The sequence below is a fragment of the Canis lupus genome, chromosome 26, assembly GCF_011100685.1.
Source record: "Canis lupus familiaris isolate Mischka breed German Shepherd chromosome 26, alternate assembly UU_Cfam_GSD_1.0, whole genome shotgun sequence".
In the NCBI taxonomy this organism is placed as follows: Eukaryota; Metazoa; Chordata; class Mammalia; order Carnivora; family Canidae; genus Canis; species Canis lupus.
The window spans coordinates 1,524,743-1,542,507 of record NC_049247.1 but is presented as its reverse complement, the minus strand read 5'-3'; the positions used below and the strand labels follow the sequence as shown (position 1 = coordinate 1,542,507).

The following is a 17,765-nucleotide window of genomic DNA, read 5'->3' as shown; positions in this document are numbered from 1 at the left end:
GATGTCCTCAGTTTCCCACTCTAGAGCATTCTTGAGCCTGCTCTTTGGGCTCAGGGTAGCTGTTTGTGCTGATTTGCTTCCAGGTAGCTGCCAGGGCTGATGGTATGGACAGGCTGTTCCCCTCTGTCATGGTCTCATATGGGCCACGACCACCTCTGGCGGGACCCAAGTACCTTTGTAAGCAGGAGAGGATGGAGGGTCTGGAGCAGCCACTCTGGTATATCCTTCCCAAACCCTCTACCCAAAGTGCTGGTGAGGAAGGAAGGAGGGAGCCATGTGCACTCCTTGTGCTGGCCTCTGGGGGGACAGTGGGGTCAGGAACGGAAATGTCAGTTAAAAGTCATGGTGAGCAATAGAAACTCAACTCAATTAGGCTTAAACAAAAGGGGGAATTTGTTGGCTCATGGAAGGGATGGCTTCAGGTGAGACTGTGTTTGGTTAGCCATTGCCCTGCAATACAAAAGACCACTGGTGTCACTTTTCCCAGTTTCACGGACTGGCGGGACTCAGCGGGCCCTTCCCATTGGGGGCCTCCAACAGCTGCAGTCAGACAGTGGCCAGGCCTGGGGTCACCTGAAGGCTCACCTGGGCTGGATTCCTAGGATCGCTCCCTCCCTCTCACTCTGGCACGTGCACGTGTGGTGTCTTTCCTTAGCGGTGTGGTCTGGACTTCTCCCATGTCGGCTCAGAGCTCCAAGAGGCAGAGAGCTGAAGCTGCTAGACAGTAACCATAGCTGGGGCTGGGCCAATGTCACTTCTGTGTCCCCTCTGGGTCAAGTTGGGCACAAGGCAGTGGGGAACTTGGCTCTGCTGGAGAGTGGTGGGGTCATGGGGTCCGACAGCAGGTGGAATGGGGGGCATCGTGGCTGTCTGCATCAAGTTGGGTGCAGATGCTCAAATACTCTCATCAGAAGTATGCATCTCTCCTTGCTCTGACCTTTGTCAGCAGGGCTCTCCAGATGGGAGAGCACTGTAGGCCCAGAGGTTCCATCCAGGCCCAGCGTGACCCTTATGGGTGCCGCCAGTGTCGGCCTGGGGTGTGTGTGGTTGGCCCTACCCAACTGGAGGAAACGGGGGTGGGCAGCATGGCTCTCCCTGGGGCACAGAGGTGCTGTTCCTGGGGAAGGGTGCATAGATGCCATGCTGGCCACAAGGCATGGGAAGGGCTGCTCCTCTACCTGGAAGGACTCCTCCCTCACCCACACCCACCACAGACACACAGAGAAGACAGTGTGTTCACCAAGACTTCCTTACTTGGCCTGGGTCTTTGTTGTGCATTTTTCTTCTTCCCGTAATTCCTGAGTTTTTTTTTTTTTTTTTTTTGTCTAGTTTAGCAATTGAGTGATGGTGCTCTTGAACACACAATGTCCTCTCTGTGGGAGGGGAGAGTAGAACAGCACGGTGATCACAGGTGCAGAGTCCAGAATCACCCTGACAAGTCCAAATCCTGCCTGTTACCAGCTGTGTGGCCTTGCACGTGTTACCTGTTTTCCCGCCTGTAAAATGGGGACACTGAGCACACCTACTTCACAGGGTTGTTGGAAGGATTAAGAATTAACATACGGACTCGTCTTAGAACCATCTTCCTTGTTCCTAGGAAATTCCCATTAAATGCTAGTGATCACATTTTTCTCTGTGAAGTGTCTTCACATAGTAAGGAAATGTATCTGTTAAATGTATCACATGTATTTTTTTCTTCCTGGATCACCATTTGTACTTTGGCTTTGTTATGGTAAGTTATTTGCCTTGCAGAATTTTGTATTTCTTTGCTTGAATGTATCCGTCTCTTCTTATGGCATCTGGATGATACTTTTTTTCTGGATCTTGCTGAGAAAGACAGCATCCTCATTTTCTCTTTGGGTAGATTCAGATTTAATGCTCATATGGAGAAAGAAGTGTGGTATCACTTATCAGTGATCACACTTCCTTTTTACCCCTTCAACTTGTTTCTTCCTTGGGTTGATGACCTGCGTGCCTGGAGCCACGCTCCCAGGGATGCCGGTGTTAGGGCTCCCTAAGACTCTGGGGAGATGTGAACTGACATTAGAAGATAAGGATATTTCTCAGTTGGGAGCGATTTTCACGCAGGTTACATGGATGAAAATGAAATGCTCGCCTTATCCTTACCTAATGCCAAACCGACTGCCTTATTTTTGTTTCTCTTCCTGGACAGACATTTGGCCAAGATGGGATTGAATAAAAGGAATTTCTAAATGCAGCAAAGTGTTTGGAAAAAATTAATGAATCCTCTGGGAATTCATTTCATAACAAAAATTTCACAATGCATGTGTTTGATTCCTGGTGAAATGGGTTGTTTCTGAGAGCAGGGAAGCATGGCAGGAGGGCCGTGGTTTGTGCTGGGCTCTGCTTCAAGGGCGCGCAGGGAGCAGGCTCCGGGAAGGGTCCTGGGACCAGCCCATTGCCTCTGAGCAGTCTTCCATCCAGGGTTCTGCCCTTCAGGGCACTTGGGGGGCTGTCTGCTTTCCTCAGTGGCCCTAAGTACTCACCCCTATGACTTGGAGTTCTATTCCAGCTTCTCAGAGGTAAGGAAAGGGCCAGGCCCCTGCCCTTATTATGAGATTCCTCTTATATTAAAAAAAAATGGAGAAATTCCAAACCAGGCTATAAAATTATTCTGTTCTACATGCTTCTCATTAGCAGATTAGACCTCCAAGCCCACCAAAGTATAATGCAATCTGATGATCACAAGACATTTGAACAGCTTATAATGTATGTGTCAGCCCATAAGGTGTTACAGGAAAGGTGGTTGGACAGGACACACGTTTATATTTGATGGCCAATGTCTGCTAATTTAATGACTCTCTCAGGCTGTGTCTGTAATCTCATCTGAAGACAAGGCCCAAAGTCGAAGTTAGGTGCCATTTGTACATGAAAGCCACCCCCACCCCCCAATGAGTCAGGAGTCTCAGGCTCTTTCCTCTCTCCTGCTCAGGGCCAGACTGGGAGGGTCAGGGCAGCTGGGATTATTTCTGGCTCCCACCCGAAGTCCACGCAGGTTGCTGGCTCAGCACTCGCATGTGTGTGTGCTCTCTGGCACACAGGCACACACATCTACACACACAGTTACTCATGCAAGGAAAGGGTTAATGTCACTGGGGTCAGACAAGCAGGACAGAGGCTCAGATTCAGAACTCTAAACAGTGGCAGGCAACCTGAAATGCAGCTGAGCCTCTGGCCAGCTCCGCCCATATGTCCCTCACCCAGGAGTCCAGCCTCCAGGCCTGCAGGGTGACTGTGGAACAGGGTCTCCACCACCAAGAACTGGACTTACTCTCAGGTAAGATGCAGTGACCATGGAGCCAACTTGTTCATAGTCACATCTGAGTGAAGAGCACTTAGTTCACGTGGTAGGATGCAGGGTGTCTTCAAAGGGCCTCCGCGGACTCCCCCTGTTCCTCTGTTGGAACTATTTGTAAATGCCAAAACCTTAAAAGTGGGCTTCCCTTTGGACTGGGAATTCCCCACTAGGAACACATCCTAAAGGCACAGAGTCCAAACATATGCCAGAAGGTTTTAGCTTCCAGTTCTGTCTGGAGAATGAAGAGCTGAAGGAAGCTGTGTGACCCTGATTTAGAATATAACACTGTGTAGACATACAGCACGACGGTGTGAAAAGTCTATTTATGGACATTGGAGGAAGCTCATGATGCAGGAAGTTTTTTAAAGATGTGGCTTATAAGCTAGTATGCTTGAGCTGGTCCCTTTCTTTGTAAAATGTACTGGCAGGAAAGGTTTTAGAGGGACAGACCATATGGATGCTTCTGGATAGAAAGGAGGGGTAAGGACAGAAGGGTGCAGGTTGTTGAGATCTGTGGGCTCTGGGGCCACAAGGCTTCCTCTTGGATCCTGCTTCGATGCTGGCTTGCTGACCTTGGGCAAGCTGGCCCCAGTGCCCGCATTTGCACAATGGGGATGTTAACCAGGGTTTACGATACTGAAGGAGATGATTCACTCAGAACTCCTGGGAAAGTGTCCAGTACTTACTGGGCTTTGATAAATATTGTCTGATTGGAACATGCATCATCTCTAGAGTGAGAAAAAGATGGCTTCTCAAATGGATGTTAGGAGCCGAGACAAGGACCTGCTTCTGAGGGCGGGTTCCCCTCTGTGGTCTGTCAGTCCTGACCCTGTGCCTTCCCTTCCTTCAGGAGTCACGTTTTCTTTCTTCTGGAAGACACAAGGAGAGCAGTCCAGGCCCACCCCTTCTGCTTACAGGGGACAGGTAGTTTCTGATGGCTTCAAAGTCTGCTCCAGTGGTGGCAAGGGCTCTGTGGAGCTGTATACACGGGAGAACTCCATGACGTGGGAAGCCACCTTCAGCCCGCCAGGTAAGGGCCTGCCTGGGGACACCTGCTGGAGAGGCCCAGCAGCCGGCAGCCAGGTGCCCGCACTCCCTCCCACCCCAGCTGTGTGCCGGCCTCAGCTGCCCTGTCCTAGAGGGGAAGTGCTGATGGGACTTGACCAGGTTGTGCAGGATACTGTTTCTACCTCTCCCTCCTCTCCTGGCTCCCTGGCTCCCTCCCCTCCGGCCGTCTCCCCTCCCTCTTCTCCCCCTGCTGCCTTTCTTCTTCTCCTGTTCCTCCTCCTCCTCCCCTTTAAAATGGTATAGATATGGCAATATTTAGGATATGAAAATCTTTTGGAACAGAGGCTGAAGACTAGGCAAGGAAGTGGGGGTGAGGGTGGTGATGCTCTGGGACGAATGGGGGACATCATGGGGCTGTGTAGACAGTGGGGGAGTTTGCAGGTGGGTGTTGCAGGGCCATGTGGCTCTGTCTGGAGATTCCTGCTTTCTCTGTGGCATGAGATCAGGTCCTGCCACAGGGCAGGGGTCAGAGGCCTGGGGCAGGAAGCTGGAGGAGCATAGGGTCTCAAGTGGAAACTGGGTAAGGAAGAGAAGTATTGGGGTGACATTGAGGGTGAGTCCAGTCTGGGCTGAAGGCTAGGAGGGATGCGTGGAGGGGGAGGGGGATAGAAGGAAGGCCTCCAGTAGGAAATGGTACCTGAGATATTAAGGACAATTCACTTTCTGGGCCATTTCAAGAGGCTGTGTGTCTCAGTTGTTAAAAGACATGGATGACTCTGGAGCCAAACAGGCTGGGTCAGACCCCTCTCTGTACCATCCTACCTGTGAGCCAGGAGCCTTACTCACTCACCCCAAGCTTGAACCTCTACCTTGCCTCTGTAACAGGTCTGGGACAATCTTGCCTACTTGCTTTCTCTGACCCCAGGCCAGGGGGAATCTGCCTCCCCTGCCCTATACAGAACTACCTGTATCTTGTTCATGGTGCTTATCATGTTCTACCCAAGGTCTGGTTCTTCTATAAGAGTCTTATCTCTGCTCCTTGGGGCTGATGCTGAATGGGGGCACCTAGTAGGTTTCTACTAGTAGAAACCTAGTAGGTTTCTTCAACATATTTTAAGGTAAAGTCTACTGAACTCTGTTTTTCTTCCCAGAAGAAGAAAATCTTAAATCAACTGCTGGGTGATTTAAGAATTGTAAACATTTCTGCCTGGCAAATACATTGTTTGTTCATTGAAGAAATTTGTTATTCTTGCTTTGAACTCAAAGGCAATAAAACTTTGGACCCATTTAGGACCCAAGCGCTCTCCAGGGACTCAAAATTAGAGAGCTGCACAATCCTGAGCAATTGCTGGGTGATTGACTTACAGAACTTGATCTTCTTAAAAAATTATTTTATTTTTCATCATGATAAGAGTACTCTTTAATCCCCATCACCTATTTCACTCAGCCCCCAACCCCTTCCTCTCTCTGACTTCCAGTTTGTTCTCTATAGTTAAGAATCTGTTTCTTGGTTTGTCTCCTTTTGTTTTGCTTCTTAAATTCTACATGAGTGAGATCATATGGTATTTGTCTTGACTTATTTAGCATTATACTCTGTAGGTCCATCCATGTCATTGCAAATGGCAAGATTTCATTCCTTTTTATGGCTGAGTAATACTCCATTATATATATCCGCCATCTTTATCCATTCATTAGTCCATGGACACTTGGGCCACTTCCATAATTTGGCTATTGTAGATAATGCTGCTATAAACATAGGGATGCATGTATCACTTTGAATTTGTATCTTTGTATTCTTTGGGCAAATACCTCCTAGTGCAATTGCTAGATTATAGGGTAGCTCTATTTTTAACTTTTTGAGGAACCTCTATACTGTCCTCTACAGTGCCTCACCAGTTTGCATTGCCACCAACAGTGCACAAGGGTTTTTTTCTCCACATCTTTGCCAACACCTGTTGTTTCTTGTGTTTTTGATTTTAGCCATTCTGACACATTCTGTGAAGTGATATCTCATTGTGTTTTGAATTTCATTTCCCTGATAATGAGTGATGTTGAGCATCTTTTTATGTCTTTTGGCCATGTGGATGTCTTCTTCTTTGGAGAAATGTCTATTCATATCTTCTGCCCATTTTAAAAATTGGATTATTTGTTTTGGGTGTTGAGTTGTATCAGTTCTTTATACATTTTGGATACTAACTCTTATCAGGTATGTCATTTGCAAATATCTTCTTCCATTCTGTAGGCTTCCCTTTGGTTTTGTTGTTTCCTTCACTGTGCAGAAGCTTTTATTTTGATGCAGTCCCAATAGCTAATTGCACCAGAGTCTACTCAGATTTCTGTAATTATTATAAGGGAAGATTTGGGGACAATTTACCAAAAGTATAATTCTGATGACTTAGGTTGGAGAAAAATCTTCTTGGAGTTGCCATCTCTAGAAATAAAGGGTGGTTGTTTCGATTGCTGGGTGATTTAAGATGATGCCTGGCTTGAAGTGATACATGCCTTTAAAGAGCTGCCTTGTTCCTTTCAAAAGCAAGCCCATGAGATGTCTTAACACAACACTTGCAAAATGAAGTGAGGCCCTTTGTGGGGCAAGCTTCTGTCAAAGTCTGACAAACATTCCTCTTATTGGTGACCGTGGTTCTCATGCCAGAGAGAATGAGCCAGGAGGGTGGCCCTGCCTACCATGGTACCACCGTGTTGGTTAATATCACATGTACTATGTTGGAGCAGAGGTGGATACCAAATTTTGTGGGCTGAATCAGGCTCTTAGATAAATTTTATTGCCACATAGATTTTATTGACCTGCACTATGATGGCCTAGGCAGGACCAAAAAATTTTTTTGAACAAGTCATGACCACTACCTATTATTTAGTTTTAATTTTATTTTTAATTTTATTTTTTAAATTTTTATTTATTTATGATAGTCACAGAGAGAGAGAGAGGCACAGAGACACAGGCAGAGGGAGAAGCAGGCTCCATGCACCGGGAGCCCGATGTGGGATTCGATCCCGGGTCTACCAGGATCGCGCCCTGGGCCAAAGGCAGGCGCCAAACCTCTGCGCCACCCAGGGATACCTAGTTTTAATTTTAAATATCAAAGGATCCAATTTAAAATAGCAAAGGGTCTCTTTGGACTGCTTCTGGGATTTTAGGGGCAGGAATTTCTTCCCTGTACTTCAAAAGACTCAGGAAAGTGATCCATATTATGACTCACCACCAAGGTTAAAAGTGACTAATCATCTCAAAAGGGATGTGCTTAACAACTGGGAGACACATGCATGGGGAGCTCTTCTCACATCAGCAGAACAGTGACCTTTGCTCTCTCTAGGTCCCTACTGGACTCATGTCCTGTTTACATGGAAATCCAAGGAGGGTTTGAAAGTCTACGTCAATGGGACCCTGAGCACCTCTGACCCAAGTGGCAAAGTATCTCATGCCTACGGGGAGCCCAGCGTCAACCTCGTGATAGGGTCTGAGCAGGATGAGACCAAGCATTATGAAGATGGAGCTTTTGATGAGTTCATCATTTGGGAGCGGGTCCTGACCCCGGACGAGATCGCGATGTACTTCACAGCTGCCATTGGTCAGTGGGCATGGCGGGGAGGGCTCAGGCCAGCTCTGCCCATCTCTGGAAGGGAAAGGCTCCTTCTGTCCACCTCCCTTACTAGCATTTCTCACTTTCCACTCTCCTGAGGTGGCCGTCTGTGCTGCAGGCTGCGAGGAATCCTGATGAACCTCATAAATACAGTCATTTCTCTAGAACACCTGTTTCTTAAGATGGAGTAACTGGCAACTTAGAGGAGAGACACTGAGATGAATATCCTGCTGGTCACCACGGGTTTTCAAGTTGTACATGATGGATGATTACAGACAGCTTTGGGGATAGATATTCCAGATCCATTAATGCATTTGATCAACAAATGTTTATCGGGTGCCTTCTGTATGCCAGACTCTGGTGGGTGCTCAGGGACCCCAAAGGATGCCCCCTTCTTGCTCAGTACAGAGTGGTTGTTCAGAAATAGGGCCTGAGGGACAGGAAGCCTGGGTTCAAATCTTCACTCAGCCATGATGACCTGTGGGACTTGGGAAATTACTTTTGTTGAGGTAAAATTCATGTAACATAAATTCAACCATTTGAAGGTATACAGTCCTGTGGTACTATGTTCACTACATTGTGCAGCCATCCTCTCTGGTTTTAAAACAGTCTCAGAACCCTGAAAGAAACCCAGCACCCACCAGCTACTGCTCCTTGTGTTCCCCTCCCAGCCTTTGGCCACCCCAATCCACTTTCTGTGTCTACAGACTTCTGTTGTTTGGGTCTTCCACATACCTGGAATCATGTAATATGTGACTTTTTGTGTCTTAATCTTTCCAAGTCACAGCATTCTTTTTTTTTGAAATGATGGAAATAGTAGTACCTATGTCCCAGAAAGCTGGGGGCTATGGAGATATCATGTGACAGGTGTAAGGCATCAGCAGAATGCCATGGGGCAGGTTTTTGCAACATTTTCACTGTTTTTAAGATTAATACTTTCCCTTCATTCCATTTTCATTCTGCCAACACATGAATGTACTGAATCTTTATTTCAACAAGAAATAATCTGCCAGAAAACAACAGTCACTCATAAACATTTGTCAGCTGGCCACTGCGTGGACACCAGAGCAGCAGGGGAATGCCAGGACCAGGAGCTGAAAGGCTTGCCGCCCCTCAACTTCTGACAGTAAATCCCTTAGCTGTTAGGGGTTTGTGGTTACATGACAGAAAACACAACTAATGTGACTTATGCCAAAGTTAAAAAATCTCACACAATGGAAACAAGAAGAGAAAATCTGCTTCAAGACCCGTTTGCTCTAGGTTTTCACATATCATTAGGAATTTCTGTGTTCTCTGCTTCCTTCTTGTGGTGCCAGCATGGCTGCCATTCCCTCCAGGGCTCCATCCCATCCTCTGCCGAAGACGAAGGGCTTCCTTTTTCTGTCATCTCCTGCAGCAGGGCTGGCCATGACTCTCATTTCATCAGATTGATCTGGTGTTTCCCAGAAACCAAGTACTGTGGCTGAGGGTGGAGAATATGCTGATTGCCTTAAGTCTGCATCATAGTCCACCTGACATGGCAGTGTGGTCAGCCTCCCCAAAGATGACTGTGGCTGCTGGTCTTGGAAGCAGGGCACAGTCACTGTGCTTGCAGGAAGTCTCTGTCCATTGCAGCCTTTGACACCCATTTTTCACTGAGAAAGTAGAATTCATTCCTTTCACACAAGTGACATAAGGACAATATATAGGTCCTGTATAATAAAAAAGGATGTCAATCTCCTGCATTTTATAGCCCAAGATTCAGAAATTTGTCATTTTGAGACCAAGATGTCATCTGTACATGTATTATTGAAAGCCTCAAAAAAAATCCTGCCTTCCTGATACTTTGCCATTTTATTAACACTGGAAAGAGGTGTTGCTGTTTCTGGTTCTTGCAGTTATCCCAACAAATCCTTGTCCCCAGGACATCCCAGGGCTCAGGGATGAGAAGCATCAGCCCCACACCTGACATAGTGTTTCAGATCACCTCGCCCTCTGTGCCTTCTGAAGGTGGTGTCTGGTTTTTTTTTTTTTTTTGGGGGGGGAGGTATTTAGGAAAGGTGTTTGCATTAACATCTGTGTGTCCCAGGGAGCATTTGCATGCATCTTTGTTGAACCAGAACTAGACCCATCAGACCCCATAGTGCTTGGGGACTCAGTTCTGAAGACAGGTCACATGACATAAAGCACATATATAGAAAATGACCTGGAGTCCCCTGGACTGCTCATGTGGGTCAGTCTGTCAGAGCCACAGGTTCAGGTCAGCAGCAGGCAGATAGACATCTGTGCTGAGATCCAGCATCTCTTACCCCAGGCCAGGGCTCTGCTGGGGCTGGTCCGCAGGAAGCAGAACTTGTTCTTTGCATAAAGCCCTGTCTGCACACAAAACATGTGCTCAGAGCAGGCATTTCTCTGTGTGACTTGCCCAGAGGGGGCATCCTCTTCTAATTTATTAGCCAGAACAGACCAGATGGGGTGACCTTTTCTAATTCACACAGAGGCTTTGCCACACAAAGAACCAGAGGAAGTAGAAGGCTGCATCTAGTCTTGATTTTCAAGTATGTATCTTTGGACACTAGAAACACACCCACACAAACAGAGGCCAACAAAATAAGAGCCCTTTGGGACCTGAGACTGCCAGAGGACACAGAAGATTCTCCCTTCTTCTCTCAGCCTCACACGGTCCTCAGCTGAGGGTGGGCAGGATGGCTAGGCTGATCCTCACTGTCTTGCACTTTATTTTGTGGACTCATGTGAGTTATACGTGAATTCAGTGTGACTCCTCTGTCACTCCTTGGCACTTGAATGAATATCGCTCTGACTTGGGGAACGGAATGTTTGGGGCTCTTGTTGTTCAGGCAGTGTCTCCCCTTCCGTGTCTGTCTCCCAGCTACCTGGCCCCTCCCCAACCCAGGGGGCCGGTTACTACTGCAACTAGCTAGGGGTGATGAGGTCATTTCCTTAAGTCACCCCAAGCAACCTTGAGGGATATTCCACAAATGAGGTAGAGTATCTAGTTAGTCTGTTTTCTTACCAGAAAATGCTAAATTAGAAATCATCAGTGGAAAACAGGTAGAGCAGAGCAAATATGGCTTTTGGTGCTGGATATCTTCATTATTTGTAATTACTTATGATTAACCAAATGGAGTAGAAAGAACTAGAATCCTCAGGGTTGAAGGGGCTCAGGAGGAGAGTCCCCCCACTACTTTGTCTTGTTTTACCTGTCTGGGAAGAAGGCTTGACTGGACGGATTGTTCGTCCCAGCCCAGAGATTAACAGCCCTCTCTATTCCATCTTCAACTAGTCCAGGCGTAGTTGAAGGCTGTTTCTTTTGGTTCTCTATTTATTTGAAATCAGTAAATGCTTGTATAAAATCATCGTTTATATGATGACTTGCATGAAGGGTGTTCAAAAGCAATTTGAAACATAAATAGGAAAGTAATGTGACCTGGGAAAATCCATACAATCTTGTCTATTGAGTTAATTTACTAGCCCTTTATCTTTCCAGCACCATTCCTACTCAAAACATTCTCAGGCTCTCTTGGATGTGTCTGAAGCTGAAGAATTTTGAACAAAGACAGGTCTTCCTCATGGTGAAAGACTGACCACGTTTCAGGCCTTAATTAAGCGTTACTGATTTTTTTCCAGGAAAGAATGCTTTGTTGTCTTCAACACCACAAAGCTTCTTCATGACACCTCCAGCCAACACCATGGTGAGCATGCACTTTGACTTCGGCTCTGTCTCCCCTTGTTGAAGAATTTCTGCTTAGCCTCTATGCCAGGACTGAATTTCAGTAGGCAGTCTAGCGTCTGGGAAGAAATCATCCCTGGAGGAGAAGCTAACTTTGGCATGAATTCCGGATACCCAGGCTGACTAAAGGGAAAACCCTCTGCTATGTGGCCTCAGGGGTCAAAAGGAAGTAAAGCAGACTGTCCAGGGACACAAATGCTGAGAGTATCTCTGGGCAGGCAGGACCTGTGTTGATGCTTGTTTTCTTTCTGCCGCTTCTCCCAACATTTGAGGAAAGATCAGTCCATACAGAAATGGACTCTGCCATTACCTGTAATCACACCACTACACCTCACTTGGGAAATCTATGGGAATAGTGAGGGCACAGACTCTTACACCATCTATGTGGGTTCAAACCCCAATTCCACATTTATTTCTGGGTAAGCCTTTCTGTGCTTGGTTTTATCTCTCAAGTAGTCACATATTTCTTGAGGTTGTCCAGAGGATGAAAGGTTAGTTAGTATGTGTTAGTGTCACAAAAGTGCCTCCTGATATGCAGTAGGTGCAACTGCCGTTGTCATAGGCTTTAAGAGGCACGAGACCAAAAGGACACACTGAACTTCCAGGGGATTTCTTGGCTTTCGTCCCTAGCCGGAACTCACGCCTCTCATTTCTTTCAGATGCCCACCAATGCCTACCATCCTATCATAACCAACTTGACAGAGAAAAGAAAAAACTTCCAGAGTCCAGGAATTGTACTGAGTTATCTGCAAAACATGTCTCACAAATTACCTGATAAGCCTCTGTCACAGGAAATGGCACTGAACCTCACCAAGGTAAAGCTAGTCATTTCTGTGCTTAGCTGATCAGGGATGACAAAGTGCCAGATCCTGGCCCACAGGCGTGTTTTGTTTAATCTGCACAAAGTTATAGAAAAGTTAGGAGCTTTTACATAAAAGTCTGCATTTTAGACTTTCATGCATAACTGGATAGGGTGGCCTCTCCAGCCAGCTTACCCAGCTGGCTGGGGCCTCTTTAGCCCTGCCTTAGCCCTTCATGTCATGTTCCCACCTCGGCATCTACCTGGCCAAAGGCCATCTGGGCGTGCATCTCTGGTTCTAAACTCTGCTGGCTACCTCGGCACCTGGTAAAGGGTGGGACTGGGTCTTGGGTCGATGTTGCTGTGGAGCCCTAGGCTGCAGTCTGCACACACTGTGACCCACAGTGTTGTGACTTGTGGGCCGGTGGGAATTGCCAAAGTTACCTAGAGCACTTTGTGAACTGGCCATTTATGGCATGGAATCAAGGTGTGGTTGCTTTCCACTCTGCTCCAAATACTTCCTGGGTCGAGGTAGATAGAGGTGGTAAGGTTCCTGTGGCCTTAACTTCCATCTCAGCACCGGGGCTCTTGGCTGAAGTGGAGAGGGAAGGCATGTCTGGGCGGGTTTTTTCTGGAAAGTGTCCCACGTTGGGTGCGGGGGGGCAGGGTGCAGGGTGCAGGGCTGTATCTCCCCGAGGGTTCCTTGCCCTGTGCCCTGTGTCCTTGGTCACTCTGTTCTGCGGCAATACGGGGAGACAACAGGAGACTGCGCTCGTGCGCCTGCAGAGAGCAGCGTCTGGCGCGCGGCGAGCGCTCTGGGAGGCTCCTTCATTCCGCCAGGCTTGCTGGCTGATGGCAGGTCCGAGGAGCACGTGCAAAGACGCGCGGGATGCCCCCCACGTGGAGAGAGGGCATCGTCGGCCCCCTGCCCCCGCGGGGAGAAGCAAGAGCCAGCCTCCCAGGCGTCCCCATCCACCCCTGGGGCCAGCCGGGTGCAGGCGTGCGCGGCGCACGCGGCCTGCGGAGTCTGAGGCCTGGCGCTGTGCCTGCTTCCCCACGGCCCCCGCCGCCCCCCTTCCTCCCCGGTCTCCCCGCCGCCCTACCTCCTCGGCCTCCCAGGAGAGCGGCTCCGGCTGCCCACAACCCGCACCAGCCCTGAGTATGTGCAGGCAGGTGGCCGCCTGCTTCACTGCGGGTGCCGGGTTCCGGTGCTTGGTCTTCCCGCACAGCAGGGGCCTGCGGCCGCAGCACAGTTCCGTGTTACCCAATGGCGGGGACAACCCGCCCCCAGGCCCCGCGCCGGCAGCCGGTGCCTGAGGGAGTCCACGAGGCCACGCGTCTTGACCCGGAAGGAGAGTCTTTCCCGCGGTCCGTGTGCAGACCTCCCGTCGCAGCTCATTGGGCGGAGCTCGGTCACGTGACCGCCGGCCCAGGGGAGCGGGCGGGGCACGACGGCTCAGCCAATCACAAGGAGTGTGGGCGGGCCCGAGGCTGCGGGGCGGGGCCGAGGCTGCGGGGCGGGAGCACCTCTGGGTTCAAAGGTGCCGAGGGTCCGCGGCGTGTGGGGGACCCAGGCCAGGGCCTGTCTGTAGCCGAGAGGGGGTGCCTGTTGGAGCGTAGGCGCCACTGCAGGTCAGCACGGCAAACTTCCTCTGGAAGCTCCGCTTTCCTCTCTCCCCTGCCTCTCCCTGGGCCACCTGGCCTTGCCCGGGCCAAGTGCTCAGGGCCCGCAAGCGGGGCGGGGAGCAGGGACGGCGGCCGGTCCGTAGCGGTGGCGGCTCGCTGCTCGGAGCCCCGGGTTTGACCTGCAGGGCTGCCCCTTCCGCTTGTGCAAGGGAGGCCCCGTACCTGGATCTTACGTGCAGATTTGTGAGGCGCATTCAGCCTCGGGCCCTCGGTTTGGGACTTGTGACGTGGACCTCAGTGGAGAGGTCTGACTCCGGGTGTCCTGCAGAGGAATCCTGCAGATTGGCCCCGAATCCTGCCCATCTCTGATTCCATGAGAAGTAATATCTAATTTTCCATGAAGTCCCCTGGCTTCTCAGCGCTAGCAATCGGGCAGGAAAATGGTGAGAAGTCAGGTCCTGTGCCAGGTGATACGGGGGCCGTTAGCCACATCCAGCTGGGGAGGGCTTGAGCTGTGGTCAACTCAGACTGAGATGTGCTTAAAATACACGCCAGATTTCTAACACTGAGGACACAGAAAAGAATGTAAAATATTGAATTGATAATTTTTATATTAGCATGTTGAAGTGCTATTTTAGATATATTGGACTAAGTAGAAATTACTTTGTAAAAACTAATGAAAATTAGTTTCACCTTTTTTTTTTTTTTTTTCTTTTAGAGTATGGCTATTAGAGGGGTACCTGGATGGCTCAGTTGGTTAAACCCTGACTCCTGGTTTTGGCTCAGGTCATGATCTCAGGGTCCTGAGATCCGGATTCTCCTCCCTCTCCAGCCTCCCCCCGGCTCCCCGCAGCTCCTGTGCAAACTTGTGCTTTCTCTCAAAAAAATTAAATAAAATATGGCCTCTAGAAAGTTTAAAAGTTGAAATGTGGCTCACATTATATTTTTATGTCACCAAACTGCTCTAAAGTACAAGTCAGCAGTTTATAGCCATTAGGCCGAATCTGTGTTGCCTGTTTTTGTAAGAAAGTTTTATTGGAACATGCTCATTTAGTTATGTGTCTGTGGCTGCATTTTTATTACAATGACAGAGTTGAGTGTTTCTGACAGAACTGTATGGCCTTAAAGCCTAAATACTAGGTGATCTTTCTTTAAGGAAGTGCTGACTCCTGCACTAGATTATAAATTTTCCCCACTAGACCTCAAGTCCAATATTTTGTTCATCCTTAGTTCTTAAGGCTTTGTCCTTCAGGGTCTTAATAAGTATTTATCAAAGATAATAAAGGAGTGAGGGGTTTTGATGATGTATTCTCTAAATATTTAGTGTCTAAAAGTGAGGAAGAATGTGATTTTTCTGGAAATGGCAGTTTGGTGGAAATGTGGGAGATTTAATTCAGGCTCTAAGTTTAATTCTGTGTCTACAATAGAAGACAAACAGTTAAAGGCTGATATGAGTGATGTAAATGAGGGACTAGACTAGGTGTCAGGCAGTAGGGAGTGGCGAGGACTAGGGTACACTGAGGAACACGTTTGATTAAGCTGCTGCTTCACTTTTGCCAATGGTGGCCATGTGGGACTGTGGGTTAGGGGTGGTCAAAGCTTCTGCTTTTCTCAAAAGAAGCAGGAAATTAACATTTTCATTTAAATATTCCAATTTGAAAATGTCAAAAGCTAATTTCATTTTTTTTAAATGGTGAGCCAAACCAAATATGATTTTAAGGTGATTTGACCAAAGGTCCCCAAGTAACTTCTTTATGGAGAGGTAATTTCCAATGAACACATGTGGTTTTATGTCAGCTTGGCTTCTCTACCCAAGGAAAGCATATTCAGTGGGCCATGATTTGTTCATCCGTTCATTCATTCATTTATTCATTCAACCGTCATTTACTGAGGGCTGCTTCTATCTCCTAGGCACTGTGTGTGCCTTAGTCTCCATGACTAAGCTGAATGCTTATCACTGATGAATGGATTGTCACAGGGAACAAGTAAGATAGTAGGCCTGAAGGACCTTGTAAAATATAACCCAATATGCTGATATCAGCTATTTTTGTTTATTACTACATGTAAAATCCAAACCAGCCATTGCTTAATAGACATGGAGTAATCAAAGGTCTTGAGATTTTGAGGATTAAGGATACATGCTAAGAAGTGTCATTTTGTCTGCCTTTAGGCTTTCTTAAAAGCCATGGAAGAGGTTCTTCAACTGCCCAGTTGGATTGATGTATCAGAGGTAAGAAAAAAGAACATTTTGATCTTCAAAACGTATGCACTTTGGGAACCACTGTGACTTCCTAGAACTGGTGTAAATATGGCCCAATTCACATCTTGAAGAGAAATGATGCATCTTTTAGTTTTGTAATCTGAAATATTAGAGCACATTTTGACCAGATACAACTGATGTGAAGTACCATGTCTTCTGTATGGCTCAAGAATGTGTCAGTGATACATTATTCTCCTCAACACCAAGCAAGGAAATGGTTGCATTTCTTCCTGAGTGTATACTTGGTTGACCTCTGTTTATCATTTTTAAAAAAATTTTTTTTTAATTTTTTAAAATTTATTTATGATAGTCACAGAGAGAGAGAGAGAGAGAGAGAGGCAGAGGCAGAGAAACAGGCAGAGGGAGAAGCAGGCTCCATGCACTAGGAGCCCGACGTGGGATTCGATCCCAGGTCTCCAGGATCACGCCCTGGGCCAAAGGCAGGCACCAAACCGCTGCGCCACCCAGGGATCCCTCTGTTTATCATTTTAATAAGATATGTTTTACCATCACATTGTTCTTGAGTAGTAATAAAAAAAAAACATGTTTTATGTTTAAAGATCACTAGATTAAGTGAAAAAAGTAGAACACGTGACAATGTGTATTTCATGGTTATAAATGTAAAAACCAAAAAAGCTTCTTTTCCCCCTGAACTCCAAAGAATTAGAAAGGAGAATAGAATTTTTTCTTTTTAAAAATAACTTAATTGATCCTACTATTTAATGAATAAAACAAGTTAATATGTTGTGAAGGTAGAAACTGTAGATAGTAAAAAATGTATAAAAGAATAGATACCTGAAGTCCTAAGGTGGACCACGACCCTGAGCACACCCCTTCCCGTTCTGCTTTTATTTCACTTACCTGCCCACATAGTCTACAAATACGCTGTGTGTCTGATTTAACCTGGTTGTCTTTGACTCTGCAGGACAGTTTCCACTGACAGTAGGGAGATCAGTCAGGCTAGGCTAGGCTATGCTGCAGTAACAAATAGACCCCTGCATCTCAGTGGCATAGCACAGTTGAAACTTACTTCTCACTCATGCAAAGTCTGGAGTGGGTCCGAGGAGCCTCTCAGTCCAGTGACTTTGGGGTCCTGGCTCTGTCCATTTTCTGATGCTGTGGTCTTAACATGACTTCCAAAGTCCAGCAGTGGGGAGGACTCTCAACTGCCTTGCTTAGCAGAGTTGCAACCACACCATTGTAATATTAAAGTGCTCATTCTCCTGATATCCTATAAGGTTTAAAAAATATTTGCCAGTTTGAGGCAGAAATGTTATTAATGAGATTGCTGTATGGTTTACATTTAATGAACTTTTTATTTAAACAGTTTCAAATGGAATGAGATGGAGTTAACACTAGCAAAGGGAGGAAAACAAGGGATTTGAATTTACAGTTGATCTAGTATTACCTAGAAACAATTTCTT

At 47.3% G+C, this 17,765-nt stretch overlaps 1 protein-coding gene across 3 annotated transcripts in view; it reads left to right on the top strand.

The window, feature by feature from the left end:
* ADGRD1 (adhesion G protein-coupled receptor D1) overlaps positions 1 to 17,765 on the top strand; it is a 122,516-nt gene that overhangs the window by 21,994 nt on the left and 82,757 nt on the right. For 2 of the 3 annotated variants that reach the window (XM_038574710.1, XM_038574711.1), the window contains 5 exons: positions 4,170 to 4,349; positions 7,660 to 7,914; positions 11,554 to 11,618; positions 12,316 to 12,471; positions 16,252 to 16,311. In XM_038574710.1, the coding sequence (XP_038430638.1) occupies positions 4,170 to 4,349; positions 7,660 to 7,914; positions 11,554 to 11,618; positions 12,316 to 12,471; positions 16,252 to 16,311 (716 nt within the window). The remainder of the gene's footprint in view (positions 1 to 4,169; positions 4,350 to 7,659; positions 7,915 to 11,553; positions 11,619 to 12,315; positions 12,472 to 16,251; positions 16,312 to 17,765) is intronic. The other variant, XM_038574712.1, reaches the window with a different exon arrangement.